This window comes from Ammospiza nelsoni, chromosome 12 (genome assembly GCF_027579445.1).
Source record: "Ammospiza nelsoni isolate bAmmNel1 chromosome 12, bAmmNel1.pri, whole genome shotgun sequence".
Classification (NCBI taxonomy): Eukaryota; Metazoa; Chordata; class Aves; order Passeriformes; family Passerellidae; genus Ammospiza; species Ammospiza nelsoni.
Genome location: NC_080644.1, coordinates 8,739,904 through 8,763,119, shown reverse-complemented (window position 1 = coordinate 8,763,119; position 23,216 = coordinate 8,739,904). Strand labels below are relative to the sequence as shown.

General features: G+C 47.7%; 3 protein-coding genes across 15 annotated transcripts in view; 2 read left to right on the top strand and 1 right to left on the bottom strand.

Annotated features, from left to right (window-relative positions):
* Positions 1–1,400: 1,400 nt before the first annotated feature.
* On the bottom strand, positions 1,401–6,424 carry LOC132078702 (oxidative stress-responsive serine-rich protein 1-like). Of its 3 annotated transcripts, none has more exons than XM_059480995.1 (4): positions 6,375–6,424; positions 5,431–5,551; positions 3,662–3,772; positions 1,401–3,019 (listed from the first exon to the last, which is right to left on the bottom strand). In XM_059480995.1, the coding sequence occupies exons 2-4, from the start codon at positions 5,505–5,507 to the stop codon at positions 2,344–2,346; spliced, it is 864 nt and encodes a 287-aa protein (XP_059336978.1). In that variant the 5' UTR covers positions 5,508–5,551; positions 6,375–6,424; the 3' UTR covers positions 1,401–2,343. The 3 variants fall into 3 exon arrangements, with proteins under 3 accessions (XP_059336978.1, XP_059336979.1, XP_059336977.1); XM_059480996.1 differs by lacking the exon at positions 6,375–6,424 and adding an exon at positions 6,128–6,339; XM_059480994.1 differs by lacking the exon at positions 6,375–6,424 and having other exon boundaries at positions 5,431–5,651.
* A 50-nt stretch (positions 6,425–6,474) lies between these two features.
* Positions 6,475–12,365, top strand: OSER1 (oxidative stress responsive serine rich 1). 10 transcript variants are annotated; one of them, XM_059480719.1, is made up of 4 exons: positions 6,475–6,536; positions 8,800–8,916; positions 10,694–10,807; positions 11,556–12,365. In XM_059480719.1, exons 2-4 carry the CDS (start codon positions 8,840–8,842, stop codon positions 12,241–12,243), a joined length of 879 nt encoding a protein of 292 aa, XP_059336702.1. In that variant the 5' UTR covers positions 6,475–6,536; positions 8,800–8,839; the 3' UTR covers positions 12,244–12,365. The 10 variants fall into 10 exon arrangements, with proteins under 10 accessions (XP_059336702.1, XP_059336711.1, XP_059336706.1 ...); XM_059480723.1 differs by having other exon boundaries at positions 6,520–6,536; positions 8,803–8,916; XM_059480724.1 differs by lacking the exon at positions 6,475–6,536 and adding an exon at positions 6,571–6,585.
* A 3,350-nt stretch (positions 12,366–15,715) lies between these two features.
* Positions 15,716–23,216, top strand: part of JPH2 (junctophilin 2) — a 30,032-nt gene continuing 22,531 nt past the window's right edge. The window contains exons 1-2 of one of the 2 annotated variants that reach the window (XM_059480934.1): positions 15,716–16,304; positions 18,203–18,420. In XM_059480934.1, the coding sequence (XP_059336917.1) occupies positions 15,926–16,304; positions 18,203–18,240 (417 nt within the window). In that variant the 5' untranslated portion in view covers positions 15,716–15,925 and the 3' untranslated portion in view covers positions 18,241–18,420. Of the gene's footprint in view, positions 16,305–18,202; positions 18,421–23,216 lie in introns of those variants that run through there. The other variant, XM_059480933.1, reaches the window with a different exon arrangement.

Genomic DNA, 23,216 nt, shown 5'->3' with positions numbered 1-23,216 from the left:
GCAAACATCACAATTGCAGTCAAGAACCAAAATATCTGTCCTTGCTCTGCCACAGGCAGCACTAGATGTGCTTAAACACTGGCAAAACCAGGGGTTCAGGAAGGAAACAAAATGAGTTGCTGTCTTTTTTCCCCTTTTCCTTCCTCCTTCACTAGCAGTTGCTCCAGTCCTCCACAGGACACTGTGTGCCCTCAGAACCTGCGCTCAGACTGCTCCCTCCTACCTGGTGTTCTGGCAACTTAAATTCATTTCTCATCCCTCAGTTTCAGGTTATATGTTGGACTTTTTTAACCTCCATGATTTCCCCAATTCCTCCTCTTGGAAGGAAGAGCAGGTGTGTGGCACATTGTCCTGCTCCACAGCTGAAAACATGCCCTCCAATGCTGTCCATCCTTACTGGGTTTATGTAACAGCAGCCCAGACACTTCCCGGGGTTCTGCACACTTTATTCCAGAGCAGCACAGCAGAAACTGCCCCAAGGTGACCTTGAGCAGGCTGCCACTCCACATTTCTACAGAAGGGCCTTGCTGTGCCCCTTCATTAGGCTCCAGATGCAGAAAGGAGTGGGGACAACCAATACCAGGCTTAAATAAGCATTTTTGTGCCTGTGGAAGAGCTGTGCCTCAGTTTCACACACATGGACTGTGGATCAGGGCTCACCAAGAGGCAGGGAAACAACCTTCTGTCTAGCAACAATTCCCATGGTGTTAAAGAGGGCACAGAACCAAAATATGAATAAAAATAGGAGCAGACACCCTCTGCTGAAGCAGAAACACCCTCCACCAGCAGCAAAGATAGCTGGTACTAAATATTTACGTTTACAAGCAAAGTACATATGACACCAGATTTTCTGTAGGGAGAAAGAAGGGAAAGTGGAGAAAACCCAAAGAGTATGTGGGTATTGCAGGAGGGAGCTGGAAGAGGGAGGTGACAGGAGGAAATGTAGGAATCAGTTACATTTAATTTGAGTAAGAGCAAATACTGCATGCTAAATATATACATGAAACTTAAGAGCAAAATTAGTTTTAGTTGTATTCTTATTGATTTTGATTTATTTGGATTTTAAATCTCAGCTTCCTGGACTTGTAAATTTTTGGGATGGTGAGAAGAAAATCTATAGTGATTATCATCTAGAATGTCTGAGCCTTCTCCAGCACAGAATACAAGGCCAACTGTCCACATCTGCTCTTCATCTATTTTTACACAACTGCTTGTGACTCCTTGGCTTGCTGACCACTCATTTTTCAGCATGTAAGTAAAAATTACAGTACTTTACTCAGACATGGTTGTTGAGCATGTACAGCTGACGCTGAAACCAGAGTTTTGTTAGGTTTTTTTTTAAACTAAAAAGGTCTTGAGGGAAGAGGAATATGTGCCAAATTAGTCAGACTTTAAGTTGCTGGGTTTTGACAAACATTTATTAATGCAAGTCTCGGCAACAGAATTTTTTATTGCAGTTATTTTCAACCAGCAGGAATGTCATAGCTCTACAGCACAAAGCCAGGATGATACACACAGCTTGCTCACCCCCTTTCCACACCACTCTGTGTATCAGATGTGCTCAGAAACATCCTGTATAGATGGTTCCATCCTTTCCACTTCTGAGACTGCACAGCCCAAAAAAAAGGTAGCCTGCTCCACTCCCCCCTAAATTATTCCATCTGTAAAGCACAAATAACAAAATATATTTTTACTTCTAAGAGCTTCACTTATCTGCAGAAAAATAGAACTGCTTAAGAGTGAGCGAGTTTGATTAAGGAAGGATCCAAGTACACACGCTCTGGACCTCCCAAAAAAATTGTAAGGAAGAAGCATTCACAACTTGATCCAACTAAAAAAGGAGCCAGCCAGTGCTCAAGGAAAGGAGACTCATCCTATCCAAAATGCTGAATGCCTTCTCATCCTTCTCTGTAGAGCAGGATAAAGAAGATGGAGCTGTAGCTGTGACACTTTTCTCTAAGTATGGAGATACATTAAGAATGAACATTCCAAACACATCAAAATATCAGAAAAAAAATATAAGTTTTTTTGGTTTTGTTTGGTTTTTTTCCAAAACATAGTGAAAACAGCATACAGAGCTTCAATATCCACAGCACAAACCAAAAACCAAACAGAGCTCATTTGATCTAGAGTGCTTTTGTTAAGGTATTTAGAGACTTTAGTGCATTCTTTTTAGAACTAAGCTCAGAAACTATATTTAATTTTTCATTTTATTAGAAAACTAAACTGTATGAGGCAAAGAAACATTTAATCAAACACACAACAGTGAAAACATGGCACTGACAAGGCAATTAGCCCAACCATTGTATCCAACTCTGCTTCAGGATTCTCTATTGCTTACAGTCAAGTATACATCATCTCTGCCATGTGAGACATTTTCTTGGGAATATATAAGTAGTATTCCATGTATCCCGAAAGATCTTCAATAGTCACATCATCCACAAAGGCTCGAGCTTGCTCAGAACAAGACCTGGGAGAGCTTGCTGAGGCTGTCCCAGACGGAGATCTGTTCTGGAGGGAGTGGGCATGGACTCCCAGGACAGCCTTCTCGCACTCGGACAGGACGCTGCGCAGCCCGGAGAAGGAGTACACCTCCATGGTGCGCCACTGCTGGCACTGGCACTTCCTGTCCCTACAGGGGCACTGCCTGCCCTTGCTGAGCATGGATAAGGACTGGAAATCTGAGGTTTGCAAGCTGTTCTCAAAGGATGAGGAGAGAGCAGGGCAATTCTCCCCCAGCTGCTGCAAAGGCTCTTCGGCGGTGAAAGCTTCCAACGGTTCAGTTCTGTCGTTACTGGCCTCGAGGTGAGAATCCTGCCCGTCCTTCGTACCATGTTCTGCTGGGATAAAAACATCTGAGCTGATGACACCCTTCGAGGTGTCTGCCTGGGCTTTGTGTTTCAGCTGGCTGTTGGCTTTCATGTTGCAATAGGTGAACTTGGGAGGGTGCAGGACCGGAGACTTGGAGCGCCGGCGCCGCGGGAGCCTGGCCGATCCTCGGGAGGGCTTTCTCACACACCTGCAGGGTTCAATAGGGGAACAAGTGGGTAACTCCAGATCTACTACAGCTCAGGAAGCTCTAAAATGTCATTAAAAACATTCTACAAGTTATTTTTCTGCTCAGAAATACCAGATGATTGGACACTTACAATCTCTGACACAAAGTGTGGAGGACTCTGAAGAAATTCGGGTTCCCCCAAAGGAAAGATATACACAAGGAACCCTTACTCAAGGTGCTTCCCCCCAGCTCTTCTTACTCAAGGTGCTTTCCCCCAAGTCTTCTGCCTTAAGCAGATGATACTCTGTCATCCCAAATTCAACTGTAGTGCAGAATCTGGGTCAGCTGGAGCTGCTGGCAGAGTCACACTGAACATCCAGGTACTTCAAAAGCAACAAAAGAACCCAAGAGTGAGGTGAAAAGGGGATGCAAAGGTTTAAGACTTGCAGAAAAGTATTATTGATGATATCAATAGAAAAGAAAGTTTTGGGAACCCTCTCTAAGAGAAGATGCAATATTGTTTTTAAAGACTGATGAAATCAAAGAACAACATATCGGTTATGGAAACATTTTGCGATAGAAAGGAAAGATATCTTGAAGCAAGTAATTAACAACAAGTGGCAGTGAAAGCAGCCTGCAACTGTTCAATGTGTCATGTTTTACCCATGCCATGCTTCCTTGGAGCTGACAGGCTGCTGCTTGGCTCCATCCATGGCTGCTCTTGTCACAGTTCTGAGAATGGTCCCGTCGCCCACGGACAGAGCTGCAATACATCTGGGTGAAAAGGGAAATGCCACATCACACAAATGCCTGAACACGCAGCTCCAGAGGCCCACAGCCACCCTCTGTGCTCTGATTGCTCAGCTAAGCCCATCAAATTTGCTCCCTCTGTAGTCAGTGGGTAGAAACAGGGCCTTAGAGGGATTTATACAACCCCTCTTACTATACTGGCCTGGTCAAGTGGCTAAAGATAGGTGAGATGAAATGAAAGGCAGCCAAAATGCCCAGAGGTTGATGTCATGCCCTATTTGTACTAAAATGACACATTAAAGGAATGTAAACTCGGGTTCCAAACGTTCTTGTCAGACAATAGTCATTAAAGACAGTCTCCTACTCCTCTGAAAGCAAAGCCAGGCACTTGGAGCAGCAGGCTGAGGGGAGAGTTGGTGGAGAAGTGGAGGAGGTACAACAGGCAAGGACAGATTGCTGATTTATATAGTTCTCATTAAATTTTTGAGATAAGCATGGAATGATAAAAGCATCTGACCCTAGAGGTCTAGATGACAAACATAAATGCCTCAGCATAAATGCCTCAAACTATAAATACAAATGAATTTATATTTATAGTTATGATGGCTGCAGGTGTGATTTGGAACACAGGAAATTTTAAGAAATGAGGCTGAAATTCAGCAAAGAGCCCAAATACTCTGCCCAAAGTTGATCTTAGCAGATTAGTCACAAGATTTGAGCTGTTCACAACACATGCCTGCAAAACAAGATCTCTTTATGCCTAAGATGTCATCAGGAATCAACCAGAAGCCCACACAGTCTGTCAGTGATACTACATCAAAAGTGTTATGATTAATAACCATAGTTCCTTGATAGAGAACAGCTATTTTTTCCACACTGCTCAGAAGACATCCCAAAGAAGAGGGAGAGAGTAGCAAAGCAAAATAGATTTCCCCATGCAGAGGAAATCCTGAATTCACAGTGTTGATGGCTGTGGGGATGAATTCACAAGGTAACAATGTCAACACAAAACTTCCTCTCATGTTTGTAAATTCCCAAAAGACTTCAAGTGAACTGTCTCAGAGTATTAGACTGCAGAATTTTATCAGCTCTTACACTACATATTACCAGCACACCCAGTATCTTTTATAGTAAGAGTAACTTTTTATGGTAAGAATGTTTGCAGACTCCACCAAATCCCCCTGAAATCAGAAATGCTCAGAGTTCATATTTAGCCTGAACCTTCCCAGTGACACTGGGCTCCCCAGCACACTCTGAGGTGTTGGTGCTGCTTTCCAGACACCTTCCAAGCAAAATTTTGTGTACTAAATAAAGGTTTACATTGTGGCTGCAGACACCAGTGTTTACAGGGACAGACAAACAAATTCTGTGTCACACCAGGTGACTACAGCTATGACAGTTTGAAGTGGATTCACTGCTTTTGGTGAGTCTTTTCATGCTTCCATGCAGTCACTGAGTGATTTCAGTTGAATATTAGTCAAAATTACTCTGTAATAAAGTACTGCTTTGTATATTAGACAGTTATAATGACTGTATTTCATCTGAAGTGATGCAGTTCAGAGAGAGCAAAGAACCTTTCACCAAATGACTTTTTCTTTTTGAAATGTAAAAGAATAGGAAAAAATTACAAATATATAATAAAAACCTGACAAATTACATTGCCTTTTTTGTTGCTCACTTACCCTGCTGCATCCACTCTCAGCTTTTTGAATGCTGTTTGTAGACTCTCCTCCTCTTCATCTTTAGCTTCCAAGTCCATTGATGTGCTCTCAGTGGGTAACCAACCGTGCCATATAGAATAAACTGAAACACAGACATTGGGATATGATACAAGGTTTGAACACAGATACTCTGTACAAAACTGACTGACACCGTGATGGGTGCTCATTCTTCTGTGGGCAGTGTTACTGACCAGACCCACCCTGGGCTTTTCACTGTGAACCCTATGTCAAAAATATCAAAGTGTCTTTTTATCAATGGGTGAATACAGATCCTGGCAACCTGTGTAACTCTGAGCTGTGAGCATGGCACCTGCAGCAAAGCTTCAGAAAGGTTTCAGGAGTCACAGGATGGTTTAGGTGGGCAGGGATCCCTGGAGGTCCCATTCTCTTGCTCATGCAAGAGAAACCCCACGCTGGCTTCCCAGGACCATGTCCAGGTAGCCTCTGAATAACCCCAAGGAGGAAGACTCCAGAGCCTCCCTGGTGCTCAGCCACCCTCAGAGCAAAGCGTTCGCTTTGGCTCAGACAGCGTTTCAGTGCGTGCCCATGGTGCCCGGTCCGGTCCGCAGGCACAGCGAGCAGAGCCTGGCTGTCCCCTCCGTGCCCACCCTTCAAGCATCTCACACCCCGCTGAGATCCCTCCCGAACCCTTCCTCACCGCCAGCACCGCGGGGCCGGCGGGCACTGCCCGGTGTGACAGCCCCGCTGGCCCGGGCGCGGGACCGGGACCGGCGCCAGGCCCGAGCCAGGCCCGCGCTGCCCGTGCCCGCCGGAGCCTCCCCAGCCGCCCAGCGCCGGCCCCGCTCCGCCCCCTGCCCCGGGGCCTGCCCTCTCCGCCCCGCCGGAAGGCCCGCGGCAGCCCCTCCGCTCCGCTCCGTTCCCGGGGTGCCGGGGCCGCCACTCACCCTCACCCACCGCCGCCTGCCCGGGGCGCGCAGCACAACAGGACGTGACGTCACCGCCCGCGGGGGCGCGCCCGGGCCCGCCCGCCCCGCCGGGTGCGCGTGCGCGAGCGGCGGCGGTTCCGGGGGGCGGCGGGAGGCGGCGGGCCCGGCCCGCGGAGCGCGGTGAGTGCCGCTCCCGTCCCTGCCTCCATCCTCCTCCTCATCTCCTCCGGTCCTCATCCCGCTCCCCTGCGCGGGTCCCCCTTGCTCCCCCCGAGACCGGTGAGCGCCGTCCGGTCCCCGCGGCGGGACCTTCCCGCGCTGTTCCCGCCGGCGCCGGTTCCCTGGTGAGGGCGGAGGGCGCCGGGGCAGCCCCGGCGGGCGCGGGCGGTGCTGAGTCACGGCCCGGGGTAGCGGCGGGGGCTGCTGGGGCTGCCCGGAGTGCGGGCGGGAAGGGCTGGGCAGGGAGCTCCGGGCGGTTCAAAATGCAGAATGAAAAGATAGAAAATAAAATTAAACATACACGAGTTGCTGTCCCGCGGCCCGGGGTGTGACCGTCCCTTCCCGTGGCCGTGGGTACCCGCGGGGGATGGAGGTGCCCGAGCCTTGTCACTGCGCTCGGTGGGCTGGTGGTACTGGGAAACAGACGAAAATAAAATGAAAAAGGAACGGTGCGTGTTTTCCTGGGAGGTAAAAACAGTAAGTTTCAGTGTGGTTTTTGATACAGTAAACTTTTAAATGGTTTTCACAGTAATTGATTTTTTTTTAATGTGTGTGCTCGTTGGCTGGTGCATTTGAAATACTTGAGCTTATACTTTGTTATCTTTCAGTGAGACTTCTATTTAAATAAATTCTGCATTGTTTTGAGTGTTTGCCGTGTTGGTGATGAAGGGCAGCACGATAAAATAGTCTAAAAACTGGTAGTCTATTATGAGTAATGTACAGTGATTTTAAAACTCTCATCTTTCTGCTAAGGCTATGTAATACAGGAGTTTGTTGTAAAAAACCCCAAACTTATGTAGCCTGATTTTTTCTTAATTTCAAAGAATCATCTGAGGATGACTTGGGTGCCAAAGAATAAAAGTGAAGTGAAGGCCATCTGTTTTACCATAGCAGTAATATTTGGCTAAGAGAAAATATGAAATAGTAACTTGCTCAGATGAGCATCATGTTGTCAGTGTTTAAGCTTCTTCCTCTCCTGTTTACTCCCTGTCTGACTCATTGGACACCATGTGCCTTGAAATTGTTGTGCTGCATTATCCTCGTGTGAGTGTGTGTCATAATAGCTGTGTGCAATCCAGGTGGAATCACAGCACAGTGAGCAGCCAGAGCAGCAGTGGGGAGGGAGGGAGGGAGAGCTGCCTCTCCAACTGCAGTGAGAGGGAACAGAGATTTCCCCCATCCCTCTGCATGAGTAACTGAGCTGCAGAGCTTCTAACAGAAAAGATCTCAGTGAAGAGAGAGTTCTTTTCCTTGCTACAAAAACAGCTTGTGCAGGGCTTTGCACTTGCCTTTGCTGACGCTCATGAGGTTCCTGTTGAGGTCCCACTGGTGTTTCTGCCATTCATCCCGGTTTGGTGGCATCAGCAGACGTGGTGAGGGGACCCTGCCACATCACCCAGGTCATTAATGAAGATCTTAAACAAGACTGGACAGTCCTGACCCTGGGGTACACCACTGGGGCCTGACCTCCAGCAAACCCAAAGAGCATCACATTTAGAAAGATCTGAGGTCCTTTCTAGCTAGATTAAATGATGTCCAGGATAGATCAAAAATAAAGCAACAAACCAGCCTTTTTTATTATTTTAATTTAAAGCAAGGCTTTCAAATTGCTTTTTGTATTTGTTTGCATTCGTACTTGTTCACAAGTTGATACCAGTAAATTTTAACAACGATTTGTAACAATAATACCATGTTCTAATAGGACTGTGTAACTGTTGCTGGGACCTAGACATAAGGTCAAAAAGTTTTGTTTGGATTAAATCTTTATCGTGTTTTAAGAAAAATCTCTTGGTTTGGATTTTTTAAAGTGTATGTGTAACACTGAGTCCCAGATTTAGAAAGAAGAGCTGTAGAAGGTTGACTATTTCTAATATTGTTGTTCCATCTCTCTTCCACCTCTTCTACAATTATTCTGATATCACTGTAAGACAAGTGGAAGAGTCTGGCTGGGCTGTAATGTATGTGCAAGATGCTGTTGACACTAAATTTGACTTTGAATTGTTAATTCACCTGCAGTTGTACAAGAGACTGTTCATTTCATTCTTGGGTACCATAAAGCTTGTTCTGAGTCAGCTTTCAGAAATGTTCTACTAGAATGACCTCAGCTTTGTGTGCTCAGTGTGCTATTTTGAGCATATTTTCACATATTATGGTGCTGCTGGGCAACTAATGTTTTTAACAAGGATTTGGCCCTTATTTTCTTGTGTCTTTTTTCTGATTGTAGCAGTACATGGTAATTCCATCACCTCCTGGCCATCCCAAGGATGAAATCAGAAGCTAAGGATGGAGAAGAGGAAAGCCTGCAGACAGCATTCAAAAAGCTGAGGGTTGACACAGCTGGGTGAGTAACAACACAGGAAGGGACAGACATAACATCTTACAAATGGACTCAAAGGGAACACCCTTGCTGTGAAATTTGAGGGAATGAGGTAATTGCAAAAGGTTAGGCACAGAAAGCTTTCATTGTAGTTAAACAGACTGAAATAAATTCACTACCTGCAGACTGCACTTCTTAAGGAGTTGTAAATTGTTTGATTGCTGTCAGCTTGCAGCAGGTTTGAAAGAAAACTCACAATCATGATCAGCTCCCAATGGGCTTGAAATGAATTTTGGCATGAATCTGGCTGCCAAAGGTTACCAGTCCATAGGACTAGAACTCTGCTGTTGAAGTTAGCATTTTACCATGGTTCTGAAGGCCTGTCATGAGAATAAAATCACATCTTTTCCCAGGAGAGAAACTTTCTTTCCATGTCAGTAAGGGAGAGCGTTAGATTCAGTGCATGATTCCCACACAAACTATTTTCATTGCTGTCACAAAATTTCTATTAATAACCAGAATCACTAAATGGGAAAGAATGCTTTTTGTGTTGTCTTGCTTTGTGGAGCTCTGACACGTGGCACTTACCTTCCCTGTCCCAGGTGCAGAATACAAGCACCACATGTCTTCTCTTGGTAGTGATAATTTTTACCTGAAATTAAATAAAGGAAGGCTTACCTATGTTTTTTTCTGCTGACAAATGTGCACCATTGCATATTACCTGTAGAATCTGGGATCCCATAAGCTGTTGTCAGTGATGCAATTACACTGTCACTGAAATGAAAGGGCAGGTAAGGCAGCATCAACATGGTAACTAGAATTAGCACAGAGCTGAGATTGTGAGTAGCTGGGCTTCTAAAGTTATCTTTTAAGTAATTAAACTCATTAGTAATGAGTTACCTCTCATTTCTTCAGTATCTCTAGTACCATCCTCCAGCTGGGCATATTTGATTACTTTGGAGCTTTTACTGGTGCCTTTTGATCTTGTGTTCTGTATTTGTTGTCCTTTACATGGAAATTAGTTTGATTAACAGTTTGGATTCTCTTAACCCCATCCTAGATCAGTGTGTGGGGACTCATTTTCACTTTTCAGGGAATCTGTCCTGTTTGCAAACTGATTTAGCATAGGGTTTGGAAAATAATTTTCTTGGGATGTCCAGTGTAATACATGAAGTCACAATTTGAAAGAATTGTTCAGGGATTATTGTGAGTCCTTCAAAATGGGAGTGTGGAATGAATTCATAGCACCAGAAAATTTAGTAAATCTACTAAGGCCCCTGCCTTGAATAGAAGCTGAAGGTCTGACACAACTCTGTGGCTCAAATGATTCAACTTGCAGGAGTATGAGGAGTTTTATGTTGACAGGCTATGTTAGACAGACGCTTAAGTGTTCTTCAGCTAAACAAAGTCTATTTATGTCCAAAGAACATTTATTTTTAGGAAAGAATGGCTTATTTGTCTGTGGAAAAAGAGACGTGTTTCTTCAGTGCTGGTGTTTCTGCCTTCCCCTCTCCTGGGAAGCTGAAATTTGGCCATTGTGTGTGTTTGTCACTGACACGTGGGGTGAACGGCATCTCTTGGTCAGAGGGTCTGTTACACAAACCTTGGAGATGGGAACATGTCAACACTCATCCTTCAACACTCATCCTTCTGATTTGGGTCTTTGTGGGCAGGTCTTTGGAGATGTATTCTAGATGATTTGGAGCAGTATTTTCTGGGAAAGAAGATGGACAAGGGTTTATTTTCATATTCATAGCGTTAACCAGTGTAGGCTGTTAACTCTTCATTCTGTCTCTCACAGATGTGCCACTTCTCTCTCTGTGGGTGATGGGACAAGTCCCAGAGCAATAGTTAGAACAGTGGCAGATGAAACCAAACCTAAGAATGTGTGTGCTTCTAAGGAAACCTGGCATGGGTAAGAGAAGCTTGGCATTATGAAACTATTTCCAATGATACTGCATTGAAAAGGAATATTAAGTAGACAGTTTCTGGTTGGTGCCCCTCTAAACAAGAGACTTGAATTGTCTTTACCAGAGAACTTTATAAAATACTCACAGCAGCTTTTTCTCTTCCTATATGACTGCTGTTCTTCACAGTTATGTGAAGTGAAAGGAAATGCTGGTCACCTGTAGGTGGCTAAACATTGTAGATATTTCTCAATGCAAGTGTGAGCTGCTGGTTTTGAATCAGACAATTATGAATGCATCTCTTTCAATCATTGTTTGACACTGCAGAAGCTGTCATTGTACCTTGGGAACTAGATTAAAATCAAGAATTGGTTTCTAGAGTATCTCTGCAGAACTTCATGCTCATCTGAAACAAAACTATCCTTTGCCCTTGATTCATTAGTTTTGTGCTCTTGTCTTGTGCTTTGTCCTTCTTTTAGCAATTATTTTGTCATGTCTCACATGCTTTACTCGTTTTCTGGCCTTTAAAGCCCACTCTCTAAGATGCATTTCCATGGTGTTCCTTTTATATTGTATTCAACTGCTTGTCTAGAACTGAGTCAAATTCCAAGACAGCAGACTACCCTGAGCAAATACTCCAAACCTAAAGCTTGTGCATGCAATACAAATGCAGGAGAGATTTTGCTCAGTGTTACTTATAACCCAACAATAATTATTTTTGTGAATCTTCATTCCCTTTGTGCCTTTCCCTGGCAGGTCTGTGAAGAAGCCCTCGAGAGGAGTTGTGAGAACCCAGCGCCGCAGGCGTTCCAAGTCTCCAATTCTTCACCCTCCCAAGTTTATCCATTGCAGCACAAAATCACATTCCACATGCAGCCAGCTGGTGCAGAAGAGCCAGGCTGATGCCCAGGAGGACAGCAGTGGGTTTGGGGTGCCAGTCCCAAAGGAAACCCGTGCACATGAACACTGCAGCGTCACTCTGGACGTTGGCCACAAGGGAGCTGAGGAGCCTTTGGGAGTTTCTGTTGCACGGCTGACATCAGAGAACACACAGGAGAACTCTCCAGCTGCAGCTTCTCCAGCATCCAAAACAAGACTAAAGACTACAGAGCTTTCTGACTTCCAGTCTATGTGCAAGCTGAACACGAGTGAGCCATGTGCATGTGCAGATAAAGCCTGCCAGTGCAAACTGTGGCAAGATATGGAAGTGTACAAATTCTCTGGCTTGCAGAACACCCTCCCTCTGGCACCTGATAGAACAGTTTGTGAGGATCGCTCCCAGCCTTTGCCATCAAGAACTCCCTCAAGTTCTCCACGCTCTTGCTCTGAGCAAGCCAGGGCCTTTGTGGATGATGTGACAATTGAAGATCTTTCAGGGTACATGGAGTATTACTTGTATATTCCAAAGAAAATGTCTCACATGGCAGAAATGATGTACACCTGACAGCAAGGAGAACTAAAAACAGAAGTGTGGCTGGTTGAAATCTGTCCTCAGGCACATCATGTGAATATGCAATCCACTCCCTGCTCACTGTGCTTGCAATAAAAACACTTATGTGCATCTCAGCTGATGTTGATTATTTAAGCTGGACAAACAGTTCAGTTTCAGCATTATAATTTAAGCTTGGAATAGATAATGTGGTAAATGAAGTTAGAGCGTACTTAGAGTACTTAAGAGACCCAAACTTAATTCTACTTTGTTTCCAGAATCCTCTTTTTCTTTGTTGGAGAGGAGTCCCTAGATTGCTTGGTGATTAGAGCTCTTGTGAGACACCTGGTGTCATTCAGCTCCTTTGAAATCACTTTGACCTCAGGTTGTAAGGCTCAGGCTTGTGGTTTTGATGCTTGTGCCTCTGATTTTATTTCATAAGGAGTGTAACCATCTCATACTCTCCCCTAGGTACTTTTACTGGAAAAGTGGAAAGCAAACCTTTCACTGAATTTCTGTCAGGCCTTAGAGATTTGTGTGCATTCTCCAGGGAAGTTGCTGCTGTGGTTAACCAAAGGAAAAGTGAGGGCAAGGACTCTGCTCACTGTATTTGTTATGGTGAGCAAACCAGAATTTGCTCATGTCAGTGGTCTTAATTCATACACTGTCTGTCACTTTTGGGTTTTTTTTAGCTTCTTTTTTATTGTACTCTATAGGACCCAATATTACCCTTCCTTCAGGCATTAAAACCCATTGACTGGAGTGAACAGTTGTCAGTTTTAGGGGAATCTTGAGCACTCTCTCCACTCCAGTCCTGCTAAACCATCATCACTTTAGCTGCCCTGTCCAGCTTTGCATTCTCCTGGAATTTACTGCTTCAGAAGCAAGCAGCTCTCCATACATAGTGTGCACAGTGTCTCTTTTATGAGTGTGTAGCAAAGGAGCATCCCATCAAATATTATAATTTGTTGAGGGTAAGAAAAATTGTGTTTGGTTTGTCTTTACTATTTGTGGTACCTCAACTTTCTGAGGTGTAAGATGTGGAGAAGGAATGGAGACAAACATTTTCCTGCAAAATCATTTGGTGTTTCTCTTGGGGGTTTTTTGCAGTTCCTGTGGCAGCACCTGGTATCTCAGAACAAGTGGCTGTGTAAGTTTACCTGTTTTGCCAGTTCTGAACTGTCACCTGCACCATGCAGAATGTACCTGTGTCCCACATCTCCTTCTGTGCTCTGCAATAGCTGCATTTCTGCCACTTTTGTTCTGAAGTCAAGGCAACTTTTTGGTGACTGTTGTCTACAAAACGGGGCTACAAAGTGCAGAATGACTTTATTTCTCAAATAATTATTCTTAACTGCTCTCAGATGCAAATTCCAACCACAGCACTGTCATGGGGCTGAAAGTGCCTTTCAAGAGTGCACTGCTTTTAGCACTTCATTCATTAGTGACCACAGACCTGTGCTGCAGGGTTTAGGATTGCACTGTCCACTGCTCAGTACTGTGTTAAAGTGGATTGAAATCCAGGAGATGTAAAAATAGTAGAAAAATGTGAGCTGGTGCTGACTGAGAAGGTATGAGCAGTGCCACTAGAGGTCAGCCCCAGGCTGGGGCTGGCTGCTGCAGCAGGCTCAGTCTTCAGGGAAAATGGGAATTTTTCTGCCAAAACGAAGAAATAAGAGCAGCTCTTATTTCCTTGGTGCCTCTTATTTCTGTGTGGTGCCTTTGTGCACACAGACTGTCAGTGCTTTCTGAAGTTTGTGTGCATTTGTTGGTGGTCAACAAAAGCTCTTTAAATACCAAAATCTGCATAAGTTATTAATGTTTAAACAAAGTGTGCAATCAGTTCACAACTGTGCTGTGCAATTAGGAAAAGTTGCTAAGTAAATAATTACATAGTCCTGAACTTGGCATCCTCTTGGGACAGTTACGACATCTTTGGGCTTGTGAGTGCTGGAACACCGTGGAATAGAAGCCCATGAGTTGCTGCAACCGCTGCCTTAACACTTTCTCTTCTGTTACCACAAGTTGTTTTCAGATGTTTTGGTCTTCACAGAAACCATAAAGCAAAACCTTCTGGTTTTGCTTTGAGAAAATGTGAATTTATCGCCTTTAATCATGTAGCAAGAACCTTGAAAACTTGCCTAAGCAGTCTAAAAACTTAGTTTAAAACAACAAAAAAATTTTACTTGAGCCAATTTCAAAATCTGACCTTTTTTTAAAGACGACTTTAGAGGGCTGGTTCTGCCAAGTGGCGCTTTTGAGTCATGTTGGAATCCGTTACCAAAGAGCTCATTCCTTCCTGTGGCTGAATAAAAGTGAAGCCCTTTGTAATTAACTTTCTAACTTGGTCCTTCTCACCTGTGCCTGCAGGTGTTCTGTGTTTATGTGCTGTCCATACACAGTTTCTCTTGCAGTTATATATTGTGTGCTTCCTCTGTGCCTTTTCTTCCTAGAAATGCCAATGTGGAGATTGAAAGTGGAAAAACTGAGCCTGAACCCCCCACTGTCTGTGGCAGCTTTGGTGGGATTTTGGGATCTCCCCTGGCAAGGGCTGATAACACCCCACAGCTCCTGCAGCTTCTCAGCTTGGGGGTCAGTAAGGGAGGGTAATTTCTCCATGTTTTTTCTGGGACTGTCTTTTTAGGAGTGGGATGGGTGTGCTGGAAGAAGAGAGGGCTTGGATTAGCCTGTTAGCTGGTCTTTCAGTTCTTGTCCTCTGCCATCTATTTGATGACATTATTATACATCAGGTGTCCTGTCACTACTCCCTGTGTCTGCAGTTGTCTGCCATCTTTTCCACACACAGACTGAATTATGCTGCTGGCTGTTAAACCAAAGGAAATTTGGGAATTTTGTTGTTTGGGAGAGAGGGGTAAATGACTACTGCTGAACGTCTTTCGCTGCTCTAAAGCAGTTCTGGAAGGTCACTCTGGGAGTAGCAGAGGGGCTGCTCTCGGTGATGGCTGTGCTCTCTGTTCCACCTGTGCTCAGGTACACCGGTGTGAGTGTCCCGGCCCCGGGCGCTCCGTCCCCGCATCCCGCGGGGCTCCGGCGGAGCGGGACCGCGGCTGTCGGCCCGGGGGAGCGGCGGCCCCTTCCCAGGCTCTATTTTAAGCAGACATTTACTTTCCCAGCCTCTTCTCCGCCTGGATCCCTGCCCGGGGCGGGGGACGGCGGGGGGGTGGGATGTGTCTCTCCCCTCCTTCATAAAAGGGCCCCGAGGCGGGGGCCGGGCTCCAGGGGGGTTATTTTTGGGAGCAGCTCCTGGGATCCGATGGCCTTGTTAGGGCAGCGCTGACCTTTCTCCCGCCGGGGGAGGAGAGCGGGACGGGCGGGCGGCGGCGGCCGGGCGGGGGAGAGCGGCGGGTTCGGGACCCCCATCCCTTCTCGGCCGCGGGGATCGGGACCCCCATCCCTGCCTCTAGGCGGGGCGGCTCCCCGGGCGGCCCATGCCCGTGCCCGCGGGGCAGGTACCGGCGCGGAGCCGCTGCCCCTCCGGGGGGGCTGGAGCTCGGCCCGCCCTTCTCCCCTCCCTCTCGTCCAGTTTCTCTCTCCTGCCGTGCCCCAGCCCCTCGGCCGGGCCAGGCGAGGCAGGAGCGGCCGCTGTCGGCGCCCAGCCCGTTCCCTCCGGGGATGCGGGAGCCCCGGAGCGCTGCCCCTGGGAACGCTGCCCGGCTGAGGGGCACCGCAGGGCACCATGAGCGGCGGCAGGTTTGATTTCGATGATGGAGGCGCCTATTGCGGGGGCTGGGAGGGGGGCAAAGCCCACGGGCACGGCATCTGCACCGGCCCCAAGGGCCAGGGCGAGTACTCGGGCTCCTGGAACTACGGCTTCGAGGTGGTGGGCATCTACACGTGGCCCAGCGGCAACACCTACGAAGGCTACTGGTCCCAAGGCAAGAGGCACGGGCTGGGAATCGAGACCAAAGGACGGTGGGTTTACAGAGGAGAGTGGACCCATGGCTTTAAGGGACGGTACGGCGCCAGGCAGAGCATGAGCAGCGGAGCCAAGTACGAGGGCACATGGAACAATGGCCTGCAGGATGGCTACGGCACCGAGACCTACGCTGACGGAGGTAAGGTGGCTCCAGAGGGAACGGGAGGGGGATGAACAGTGTCACACCTAGCCCGGGACAACAGAGGCTGCATGTTGGCTCTGCCAAAGGGATGACCTGGTCCTGTTCTCACTAGACAGGCACAGTGTTCTACAGTGAGCCATTGGGGTGCTTCAGTCAAAAGGGGAGCTTGGGCTGAAGCCATCTCATCCATGTGTGCGTGCCCTGATTTTCCCAGTTGGGCACAGAATGCGCAGCTCGCTGTGGACGTGAGGGAGGAGCAGCAGCAGCATTGCCCCAAGCTGCCCTTAAGTGTCTGTTTTGGCAGTTAACACCAACCAACTTGATTGTGTGTAGTCTTTGACTCCTGGTTCCACAGGGAATGGTTATTGCAGCTTCTGGCTGAACCAGCCCAGAAATCCCCAGCTGGTGCAGCACAGCAGCGAGTTGTGAATGTTCTCCTGTCGGATATGAGCCACCCACAGCATCCCAGCACGCCTTCCCTATGCATCAACACTGCCTGCATGCCTCTGACGGGCTGCCTGCACATCTGCTTTGCCAAAGAGTTTTGGTTGAGTCTGTCTAAGCTGTTTAGATTATGTAGCCACACATATTGCCCAAAATCCCTTTGGTTATTTGGGAGGTTTCAACCTCCACTACTATACAGCTGCACCGTGTAGTCACATATTTGTTGTGCTCTGTAAATGCTCAGTCTAATTGTGTTCTTGCATTAGTGGCAATTCTGGGGTTAGAAACATTGCAAGAATTTCTGTGAAAGTCATTTAGTAGCTCTTCAGCACTGTAATGTTCCGGGCTGCCACATTTAGGATAGCTAAATAGATAGGGCGATTTGAAAGAAATACCTTTTAAAATATGGATCAGAATTGCATCTATAATTATCTAGGACAGGCATTGGAGTTTGTTTATAAACCAAATTTAATATGAATCCTCAGAATGAAAAGCATCACATTTATAGATATTAGAAAAATGGACTAATTCAAGACTGGCTTTCAGGGCTACGTTTTTCATAAATATTTCTCAATGAGTTGTCTGGGCTTGTGGCTAACTTTAAGATTGAGAATTTAGTCTTGAAGTTCACCCATTTTCCTTATGCCCTTGGATGTTGTAGGTACAGACACGAACTGACGCATCCCTCCAGCTCCTTAAATTTTTCCCCCGTTCTCTCCTGTGGCCATGGAATGGTTTAATGGGTGCAGATTGTGTGCACAGAACCTTCATGTGAGGCCATAAGAGGAGTAGGTGACATGGGAGGTGTGCTGTGATGAGTAAAGAGCAGCAATCAGGTAACTGTCAGCAGCAGCTGCCATTGGGAATTTCATTCTGGAGATGTCAAGGTCTCCTGTGAATTTATTTCCTTGATGCTTCCTAAAATGCAAATCCTTCTAAGGGTGAAGGGCTACTGGAATTCCAGTTAATGTTCTGGGGGAGAATTTTGAGGGGTAAGACTTGACATAGGGGTTTGGTTGGATATGGGACAGAAGAGTGGGAGAGATGAGCCAGTGCTCTCTCCTGCAGGGATATAGAATATCCTGCTTCTGTCAGCACAGTGCTCCCCGGGGTGTTGTCCCTCACCCAAGAACGTGCCAGCTGCTTGGCCCCTGGTGCCACTGGGGGCTGGCACTTCAGCCCTGATCCGTGGAGATGTGCCCTGCCAAAGCACTGAGCTCAGCCCCACGAGGGTTGTGCTGGGGTGCCCAGTGCTGCTCCGTGTGCTGGGTCATCACACCCGGGCTGATCTGAGCTGTTCATTCAACACAAGAGCTTCTCTGATGGCACAGCAACATGGATAAAACTGCAGTCAGGGATCACCATCCAGCACCACACCTGAAGGACAGGGGTGGAATGGTCCCACTGACCTGCAAGACCTTTTCCTGTTTTTTCTTCTCACCTGCACACAGAAACCACCTGCAAGATCCAAATGTGGCCAGACTGCTAATGGGACCTGTTAATGTTTGAATTTGAGGTTGCCAAGATAAACATCTGGAAAGGCTCTGGATATCTGCTGTCCCTGGAGTAGGGGACATGATTCCCAAGTCCCTTGGAAGCCAGCCACACGAGGAAAAGGGCTCTGGGAATGTGCAGCCCTTGCCAGGTCGTCAGAAACTTTAGGTCATGGTTGGACTGTTTGCAGATTTCAGGGAAATGTAGCTGATTCTGATGTTTTAAAATAGACTTTAACTTTTTATATATACATATATATATATAGACATACATAAAAATTTACATTTCAAAATACACTTAAAATATACTTATAGGGCTGTCTGTGTTTGAATCTTGTGTCTGGCCAAGATTTTAAAAAAGCCCAAATCTGGAGCGAAGCTTTCTGAAATCCCATGTAGATTTTTGGTTTCCAATAAGAACCAGGGTCATGGTATAGTTTAGCCCAGGCACTGTGTGAATTATTTGCTTTTCTCTCCACTACCAAAAGCCCATTTTTGTGGAAGCTATGGGAGACTGATGGCTTTAAAGAGGCTGAAATCAGCCAAGGGGTTCAGAGCTCCTGGTGTGGCTGTGCAGACACAGTGACATTCTGATATATCTCTGTGTGTCCAAGCTGGATATACTGTGTGCTGCTGTCACCAGGGGAGAGCTCAGAGCCCTTTAGAGGAGCAGAATGCTCTGGCTGAAGCAGTGAGTGGGGCTGTGGAAGGCATAGCATGAAGGAACTCATTGTTCTGCAACATAAGCTGTGAGTAAACATGTAGTTATTTGGCTTTGCCCTGTGAGTTGTCCATGCTGCAAGGAAGACCTCAGTTTTTGGATACTTTTGTGCATTTGACTGTGAGTCAAAACCCTGAGTCAAATCTTACTGCAGAAAAACTGCTCACTGAATCATGCTGCATACCCATGGTCCAGCCCAAAGCCTGTCTTTGCTGCACAAATAACTGCTTATATCTATGGAGGGGAAAAAAACATCATTTGCAATCAGTGCAGCCTAAAACCAACTTATTTTTGATGCTGCAATTTGTTCTCTAGGGTGCTGAGGAAAACAGTGGTGTCAATTCACCACGAGGAAACAATTAGACCAGTCAGTGATCACAAGACCACAGAAGAGGAGAAAAGAAATGCAGAAGTGCTTTACTGGGGAGATGAAATGAAATGGGTGATAGGGAGCAGCACAACTCTTCCCTGTAGCAGGGCAAGTGCAGTGGAAAGAGGCCTGGACCAGGACAGAAGGAGCATCCATGGGATTGTGGCTGGGAAAGGAGGAAAGGGGCTTGGGAGAGCCACCATGGTGCTGGCTTTTGTCTGCTGCCTTTGTAGCAAAGCTCCTGCCCAGCCGAGTGTGATTCATGAGTTAATATAGTAATATTAATTAATTAATATAGGAGTTATATATTAATTATAATAGATATTATTTATTGTTATTAATATATTATATTTTAATACATAGTCTATCTATATTATTAATATATATATAAAATATTAATTAATATAGGATTTTTTTTACCCCTCTATGTGATTTTCTTTGCTTTTCTTCTCCAGCAGAACCCATCAGACACTACTGCTGGCACCACAAGGCAGCACTCTCTTTTTGCTGGCCTGTCCTGCACATGGTGCTGTGCATCATTTAAATGTCCCTGGCCACTCACACCGAGTTCCACCCTGCCTGTCATCGCAGTATCTGGGTGACAGCAGGGGACTGTAGGGCAGAGAAGTGATTTGAGCTGTTTGCATTATTTACATGGTTGTTTGTATTATTTACATTCATCACTAATTATATGGGAGCCTTGAGACGGGCTGGGAAGGGGAATTGTGTCACTGCTGGTGATGGGATGGTGCTGCTGGGCTGGAGGGCTCTGGCAGCTGAAGCTTTTGCTTTGGATGGAGCTGTGCACAGTCCCATCCTGCTGCTGGGGTGAAGCAGGGGCTGCTCCCACCCCTTGGGAGTGTTTGGGGGTGAAGGCTGCAGGAATGTAATTTCTATTGATCCCACAATTTAGTCCTTCCCATCCTATGAAGTTACCCAGGCAGCATCACCTGCTGTGCAGAGGTGATGAATTGTATTCCTGGGGGTTGCACAGGAGCCAGTGGTTTTTGTATTAGGACAAATAAAAATGCAGCCAACAAAGGATTATTTGGGCTCTGTCCCCCACTAATCACACCCTGATGAGATGAGGTGTCTGTCCCAGTGCCCTGATGAATCACCAGGGATGGGGAGGCAGGGAAGTGGGTTCCCTATCCTAAACAGAGATTTATTCCACATCCATTGCTTTTAAATTATTTTTACAGAACCTCAGACATGTGTGAGCCCGTGGCACCCTGGCTGACAGCTCTGTGTGCTGCTGTGCCCCCTTGCCTGGGCAGTGTTGGATCTGGGCTGTGCTGGGTCTGGTCTGGGGAGGTGCAGCCCAGCTGCAGGGGGATTTTGCAGAGCCCATGTTCAGTGAGGTGCCTGCCCTGGGCTGTGTTGGATCTGGGCTGTGCTGGATCTGGCCTGGGGATGTGCAGCTCTGCTGCAGGGGGATTTTGCAGAGCCCACGTTCAGTGAGGTGCCTGCCCTGGGCTGTGCTGGATCTGGGCTGTGCTGGATCTGGCTGGAGAATGTGTGGCTCTGCTGCAGGGGGATTTTGCAGAGCCCACGTTCAGTGAGGTGCCTGCCCTGGGCTGTGCTGGATCTGGCTGGAGAATGTGTGGCTCTGCTGCAGGGCATTTTGCAGAGCCCACGTTCAGTGAGGTGCCTGCCCTGGGCTGTGCTGGATCTGGCTGGAGAATGTGTGGCTCTGCTGCAGGGCATTTTGCAGAGCCCATGTTCAGTGAGGTGCCTGCCCTGGGCTGTGTTGGATCTGGGCTGTGCTGGATCTGGCCTGGGGATGTGCAGCCCTGCTGCAGGGGTTTTGCAGAGCCCACGTTCAGTGAGGTGCCTGCCCTGGGCCGTGCTGGCCAGGCAGGCCTTGGCTGTGCTCGCACCCTGCGTGCCCTGACGCACGGCTGCCGGCGCCTCCAGCCGCTCCCTGCCGCCTCTGGCTCCTCTCCAGGGCTGCTTTATGGCCCTGCCCTGGCACACAGCCTCAGCTGGGCAGGAATGGCAGCACGACAGGGACATGGCAGTGCCTGCTTGCCTTGGCTGGGCAGCCGTGGGCAGCACTGTGTCCGTGCCCTGCGTTCGTCCAGGCAGGGTTGGCAGCTCTGGTCACAGGGGCAGTGTTGGTGCTGTGCAGGCTGAAATCAGGGAGCAGAGAGCAGCCTGCAGAGCTGAACCCTGCACTGAGGGTGGCACTCCATCCCTGCTCCCTGGAGACCCATTGGTGGCTCTCCCACCCAGCTGCCTCTGGTGCTGTTGAGGGGGACAGAGGGGGATTTGCTGGAGTGCAGCAGCTGCTCTGACCTGACCCCCGAGGAGTAAGTGAACCCCCTTAACCTGCAAGATTTTCCAGAGTTCCTTTTCCAGAGAATTAACATGGAGGCATTACCAGCTGCAGCCTGATACGTGTGAAGTTGTTCCCATCCTAGGAGAAGGTCTCCAATGTCACCCTGATCATGTATCAGCCCTGCTCGCTGGCTGGGTGGCTGGGGTGGAGCACTGACCTCACCAGGGAGGGACATGGGGGCACTCTGGGGTCTCTAGAACTTCAGCTTGCACTAGGAACACTCATCACCATTTTATGGAGAGGGATTTGGGAGCATGGTGAGGAACATGCCCAGATGCCTGGCATCTCCAGTCATGGTCCTTGACTCCTGACTCGTGCCCAAACCCATGCTTATTTCTCCTTATTTTTCCCTAGAAGATCTTCAAACTCATCCAAGAAAATGGAAGATGGCCCCTTGCTCTGGCAGATGGCTCCCCATGGCTGGCTGCAGCCTGCAAATACCATTTACTACCTGAACCCCCACATTTTTGTAGGGGAGACCAACTGTTTACAGGGACCCCATAATCCCCCGTGTCACAGGGTGGGCAGGGGCTGGCTGGGGGCAGCTCACCCAGGGCAGCAGCTGCTGCTCACTCGGGCACTTCTTGTCTTTCCTGGCCCTCAGCACTGTAAGTTAACACTCCACAGGCAGGTCCAAAGAGGATTTCAACGAAACCTGAAGCTTGGGAGGAGAGATTATGCTGCAGAAGTGGCCTGGGAGACTGTAAAATATGCACTCCCACGATCGCCAAAGAAGGAACTGGATTTGCTCCTTGGGGAGCAGGGTCATCCCTGGGCTCAGTAATAGTGTCTGAGGGGGGAGATTCATGCCTTGAAGATGGGTCACCCCCTTCCATCTCAGCCCAGCCCTGGCTGAGCCTCCCCAGGACCGTGGGAGTGCCTGCTCTCCCAAAATCATGTGTGTTCTGGTGGGTCACTGCTTTTTGCAAACCAGGTTTAGGACAGATGTCTGTGAAAATAGAGTGGCCTTTCCAAAGGCATTTGTGCTCCCCCATCACTCTCTGCCTGTGCCCCAGGCTGAGGGAGCTGCTGGCAGCCTCTGTTCCACAGGGGGCTGCTCTGGGGTGGCCCATTCCAGGTTCTGTAATGCCAGGAGCAGGGTGGAATGCTGCCTTTGTTTTGGGTGGTTTGCTGGTTTCTGAGGCAATTGCATCTATAGACTGATGAGAGTCAGGATGGGAAGCCATCCCAATCCACTGGGCTCAGGGATGCTCTGACCTCTCCTGTGCATGGTGGGTGCTGTGGGTGCTGGTGCCCCACCAGCCCCTGCCCTTCTCAGGAGCTCTTTTTGTGGGGCTTCTGATGCACCTCATTTAAGTCTCTTGACATCCTAGTGAGAAAAATCAGAGTGGGGTCTCCACTCTGCTGGGAGCCTGCAAATGTGCTCACCATTGGGATCAGGGCATCTGGAAAGGAGCAGTGTCCCAGTCCTTCAAGGTGTCACTGCCAAAGTCCTGGTGGTTCCCAGCAGGATCCTGTACCCAAGGTGCAGCCCTGGCCATGGTGAACACAATCCTTTCTGTGTCTCCCATCAAGTGAC

Coding starts and splice junctions, on each gene's coding strand:
- LOC132078702 (XM_059480994.1), bottom strand. CDS start 5,636: ATGAGCACCCATCACGGTGTCAGTCAGTTTTGTACAGAGTATCTGTGT. Junction 3,773..5,430: donor CTGAGAGTGGATGCAGCAGG/GTAAGTGAGCAA, acceptor CTTTTCACCCAG/ATGTATTGCAGCTCTGTCCG. Junction 3,020..3,661: donor TCCAAGGAAGCATGGCATGG/GTAAAACATGAC, acceptor TGAACCCTGCAG/GTGTGTGAGAAAGCCCTCCC.
- OSER1 (XM_059480719.1), top strand. CDS start 8,840: ATGAAATCAGAAGCTAAGGATGGAGAAGAGGAAAGCCTGCAGACAGCA. Junction 8,917..10,693: donor CTGAGGGTTGACACAGCTGG/GTGAGTAACAAC, acceptor TGTCTCTCACAG/ATGTGCCACTTCTCTCTCTG. Junction 10,808..11,555: donor TCTAAGGAAACCTGGCATGG/GTAAGAGAAGCT, acceptor TTTCCCTGGCAG/GTCTGTGAAGAAGCCCTCGA.